Here is a 5,435-nt window from a genome sequence, read left to right on the forward strand (position 1 = left end):
TTGGAGACAGTTTCGCTCTTGTCGCCCAAGCTGGAGTGCAGTGGTACGATCTTGGTTCACTGCAACCTCTGCCTCCCGGGTTCGAGCGATTCTCCTACCTCAGCCTCCCGAGTAGCTGGGATTACAAGTGCCCGCCACCACACCCGGCTAATTTTTGTATTTTTAGTAGAAATGGGGTTTCACCATGTTGGCCAGGCTTGTCTCAAACTCCTGACCTCGGGTGATCCACCCACCTCGGTCTCCCAAAGTGCTGGGATTACAGGCATGAGCCAGCGCACCCGGCCATCACCCATACTTTATACTGTTGGAGTGTGGATTTTTGAAACCATAAACTATATTTACAGATGTTAAAATTTGTTTTATCCCATAAATGTTAGATATCTTCACTGTTGTTTCTTCTTTTGTTAGTTGTCTAGTTTCAAAGTTCTATCTGGCCATATTTTTTTCCTATCTGTATTTGGTTTAAAACATTTTGTTTGCTAGGACTCCAGCCTTAAGGGACATGCATGCTATATTCTGTCCTTAGCCAAGAATCTTACTCTAGTGTCTTGAGCCAAGGTCAAAAAAGCCAAACATTGGAATTGTATTTATAGAAAATCCTTCCCACCCCAGATTCTTTTTTCCTGCCAAAGCCCCAGCTTCCCATCCACCCACCAACCTGGTCATTAAGCACATATTTGAGCACCACTGTGAGCTAGGCCCTGGCAGGACCAGGGCTTCCTGATCCCTGCCCTTGTTGAGTTTACATTCTATTTGGAGAGTGGAAGGAGGTGGCAGTGTGGGTGTGAGATGTCTTCCCCTTCCTGAGTCTGCCCAGGCTTCATGATCCCCAGGGGAGCATTTCTGATGAGTCCTGTGAGCAGGAGGACCAGGTAGCAGCTGGCAGGTTGGAGTGATCCCTCAGATTCCGTACATCCTTATGCAGGGAAAGAGGGACCTCACGCAGGTGGAGAGGGGCCAGGCCACCCCATTCCTCACTGCAGGAGGTTGCAGCCCATGCTGCTAACACCTCAGGGAGAAATGGATCCGTCATCTCTCCCAGCAGTGCCTCTTCTCACCAGAGGCACAGCCTGTGAGAAATCCCTGTGTTCAAGATCCACCCACTCTTGCTGGACCAGAATTTCTGGGGCTGGGCCCAAGTCCAGGTGATTGTGGTGGGCAGATTAGGGTGACAGGCAGGAGCACCCTGTGGGGAGAAACTTGTGCCTGTTGCCTGCTATGAAGCACCAGTGCGTTCCACCTCTTCCGTGTGTGCATTCAGCGCGCACTCCCTCTCTGCTGTTCTGGGCTGGGCGCCCAGCACATCTTCCTACTCATAACCAGTAACCTGAACTCTGGTTCCCCCTTCCTTGCAAATTGTTTCCTTCCCTGCCTGTGTAGCCTCAGGGTGCCTTTTAAACTACCACTGTGTGATGGAAGTATGAGCTTTTTGGGCTTGATGTGAGGGCTGATAGGGAGCCCCCATGCCACTGTGAGTTGAAGCACCATATAAGGAGGTTCTGGAGGGTGCTGGAGCTGGGCCAGAGGAAGCAGCCTGACAAAGGAGGCAGGGCTTAGCTGGATGGTGCTTGGGCTGAAGAGAAGGTGCTTGACAGGTGTGGAGGCAGCTGTTATGCCACTGGATGGGAGACTGGGTTGAGGCGGGTTGAGTGGCACTCGTGTGTCAGAGTGGAGGAATGTTGGCGAGGCTGGTGTGCTGGCGGGAGGGCATGCTGGGTGGCTTGGGTTATAGCACCTGCTAGGCATTCATTGAGGTGTTGGAGGCAATGGGAAATGTCAGGCTGGCGCACAGTTGAAAAACAGGTGACAGTTCTGAAGACATCTCAGGCAGGACCCTGAAGTCGTAAAGTTGTGCTTTCTGGGTGAAGTGGCGCTTGGTGCATTGACTGTTCATACACCAGTAACCCCACATATTTGCAAGGGGTCCTGTTGCCCACAGCATGGCTTCCCCTTCCTTTTCTGCATTCTGGGTCTGTTTTGCAGCTGAGGAAACTGAGGCTCAGTGAAGGTTTCCCATCCCCACCCCACCCCCACTCCCTCCCCAGTCCCAGACTGGATGGTTCTCTTTGCTGTGTGCCCATGTTGAGGTGGAGTCCTTCTGAAATCACACTTACAGCATTGGGTAGAAAACTGGATATGTGTTTTGTATCTGGTTTGTTCCCAGTCCCCAGTTTTATTCATCTTTAGATTCTCAGCATCTGATGCCTAATCAGTGCTTAATGAATCTTGATTGGAAGGTATCAGGTGTACAGCACCTCGGTATAGCTCCTGCCACGTGTCTGCCCTATGCAGGGTGCTGAGGGATTTCAACAGGCATGATGACCAACCCAAAGAGGAGGTGGTACATCCACAGAAGCACAGTTCCCCCTGTCGTGTTTAGGGGGGTTCACTGAGGTGGGGACTTGTCTTGGTCTGGGGCATGGGTAGAGGCAACGACTTTGCAGAGGGGACCGCCATGGCAGCTCCATGCCTCCTTAACCACTCCAAGCACAGTTTAGTCCTCACTCTCCAATTTTGACATTGGCATTGTTGGCACTTGGTTTAATTTGAGGGCATCAGGAGGGATCTTAATATGTGGTGCTTTCCCCTATTTGACACCCCTTTATGCTTTGTCAATCAACAGGAGCTTGAAGAAATCCGCAAATGTGGGATGAAAAACTTCCGTAACATCCAGGTTGATGAAGCTAATTTATTGACTTGGCAAGGGCTTATTGTTCCTGTGAGTATTGAACACTTCCACTTCCTACCAGATTATTCTTTAAGGTGATGTGTGTGCTGTTGGGCTTGTTTTTCTGCTCCTTAGTAGGCTCTTAGTCTAGGCAGCCAGCAGATACACAGAAGTGGCTGTCGCTCTAGGGTGATAAGGTAGGGAGTGTAGCCTTGGGTCCTGAGTAGAGTCACATCTTGGCACTGGTTTTGTCAAATTCAGGGGCTCTTGAGCTTTGCAGATCTGTGGACACAGAGAAAAGGAGTGTGTCTGTGCTCCTGCTCTTTTCCTGGCTTCCCTGGCCTGGCCTGATGGATCAGCAGGACCTTCTTCTCTGAGCTCCTTGGGAGGGGACAAGCATTCCCCTCTAGATACTTTGCTTTCTCTCTTGGTTTTGCATTCATGTCTCTAACCCTTTGGATACCTGTATTTCGGGCTTTATTCCTGGTCCTCTCCAACCTGTGCCTTCCATTTGTCTCAAGTCCCTTTTCCTAATTGCCCACATGTTCCCCTCACCCCATGTCTGTTTCTAGGGCTTATGCCTCCAGAGTCTGCCCCCACAGCTGAGTTCCCCCATCTTACAGACTCTGCCTTCTGATGGGCTCAAGCCCCTTCTAACAATGGCCTTCCCTGGAACTTAGCACCCTCTTAGTGTCTACTCTTTTCTGCATCCTTTCATCCCCTCCCCTTCAAGAGGCTTGTCTTATAATTAACTCCAGTTTGCAGTCCCCCTTCCTCTCCTGAAACCACATCACACCCAGCCCACGGGCTGCCCCCACTGTTGTCACACCTCTAGCTCGGCAGCACTGGCGTCATGGCCTTTGCTTGCCTCCTGAGCTTTTGGAGCATGGGCAGCATTCCAGGCCCCAGTCCTGTAACCAGCCTGCCACTCTCTCTTGTCTTGCCACTCCTTCCTCCTCACTCTTAAACGTGGCTCTTGTTAGTCTCCTGCTGTTCTCCTGTTCTGTTTTGTCTCTGGGGACCCTACTACTTTTAGCATCATAGATGATTATGCTGGACGTGAAGGATTCCCACACCTGTCTCCATTCCTGCCTTCTCCCTGGAAGCTGCACCATCTCTCCACCAGGCAGCCTCACTTGGTCATTGTGTAGCCTTCCAGCTACCCCAGCTCACAGCCTTGTCCTGTGTGAGTGCCCTCCTTTCCTGTTCTTCCTCATCCACTCACCTTCACTCTTTCTTTTCTTTCCCACTTTGCACATCTGAGCCTCAGGCCCTTGCCCTGTGCCTAACCCTGTCCTGTATATAATTTTTTCTCATGGATGGATTGGCTACTTTGCCAAAGCAGAGCATGGAACATGCTTCCTTCTATAGATGCTTTCTTCTTGATGCTGGTTATAAGGTCATGCTTTTTTTTTTTTTAAGTCTCTGAATTTGATCAGCAGTTATTGGATTTGTAGTTTATTTCCATAATCATTTAGATAACTAAGGAAAGATATGCTTTGTAATGATTTAGTATGCTCAGAATGTTTAAATCTGGGAGCTTCCAGTCTGATTTTGAAGATGAGTCCTTTAGATTTCTTTAGGCTTGATGGTGTTAGGGTGCGGGTGGCAGATACACCTCTGCATGGGAGTGGTTGGCCTGTGAGTACAGCCCTTGCCTACTCTAGGGACCTGAAGATACCCGGGACCATCTGACATCTTGTCCCTTTTCTAATTGAGATTGTGTAGCCTACCGAGCAAAGAAGTGAACAGTTAATCTGTGGCTCTTTGGAAAATGATAAAAATGAACGGAATGGTTTTAAGTGGTAAGGCTTGGGCAGTCTGACCCTGAGAGTTTAGTGGCCTGAGAGCCTGCTGGCTGGCTCCAAGGGTAGACTGCTGCTGGGCATGTTCTGCCCCAACTCATGCAAAGGCCTCCCCCTGGTTTCACGCTGGCAGGGGCTGTGGAGCAGTGGGCTAAGATCTTACTAGGCCAAAGGTGGAGGCTGGCTGGTAGAATCCCAGTGCTCTTGGGCTGAGGCTCTGGGGAGCTATCCAGGCCAAAGTTTCGCCTTGGAGACAGTAAGCCACAGTCAGGGCTGCTCTTGTCCCTGTGTATACCACTTCTTCTTGGTCCTCTCCATTGCTGTCTTCCAGGGCCCCTAGGTTTGTATGAGGAGTGTTTCAACGAAGTCTCCTTCTTTCTCCAGAGCAGTTAAGGCATTCTTGACATCTGACATCCCCAAGGTCCACACTTGTACCCCAACCTGGGCCTTAGGTCTTCCTGCATTGGACGGACTGGGCCAGCATGGGAATCTACTATACAAATTCACCTGAGATCTGGCCAGTTGGGGTGAAAGCAGAGCCAGGTCGATGAAGGCATGGCAGCCCAGCCCTGGTCCTTAGTGGAGGGTGCTATCCTTGGGTAGCCACTTAGTGATTGCCCTGGTCGTAGTGCACAGAGGAGGGCAGGTGGGAGGGGAGGCTGGGGAGGTACTTCCTAGAGACTTCATTGTTGCCAATGCAACTCAGGTCTATTCCCTTTAAACATTTGTTTTTTTGTAATTTTTTTTCATCGAAGATTCTAAGGTAACGTCTAAGGAAGAAAATATTACCTATAATCACATCATCAAGAAATTCAGTTACGTTTTGGGTATTGCCCTTTAGGAACTAGAGATATGGTGGTGAACCTTCTTGAAGCTTCTAGCCCAGTGAACGTGTTTACTCTTAACCTTCAGCATACTTCCTCTCAGCCTTTTTTCATGCAGTTTTTTTTTTTTTTTTTTTA

General features: G+C 49.7%; 1 protein-coding gene across 3 annotated transcripts in view; it reads left to right on the forward strand.

Annotated features, from left to right (window-relative positions):
• UBE2L3 (ubiquitin-conjugating enzyme E2L 3) overlaps positions 1-5,435 on the forward strand; it is a 63,796-nt gene that overhangs the window by 31,226 nt on the left and 27,135 nt on the right. For 2 of the 3 annotated variants that reach the window (XM_011947314.1, XM_011947315.1), the window contains exon 2: positions 2,624-2,719. The exons of the other annotated variant lie outside the window; for it this stretch is intronic. In XM_011947314.1, coding sequence (XP_011802704.1) covers positions 2,624-2,719 — 96 coding nt within the window. The remainder of the gene's footprint in view (positions 1-2,623; positions 2,720-5,435) is intronic. 3 annotated transcript variants of the gene reach the window in all.

This window comes from Colobus angolensis, unplaced genomic scaffold (genome assembly GCF_000951035.1).
Source record: "Colobus angolensis palliatus isolate OR3802 unplaced genomic scaffold, Cang.pa_1.0 Scaffold260, whole genome shotgun sequence".
Taxonomy (NCBI): Eukaryota; Metazoa; Chordata; class Mammalia; order Primates; family Cercopithecidae; genus Colobus; species Colobus angolensis.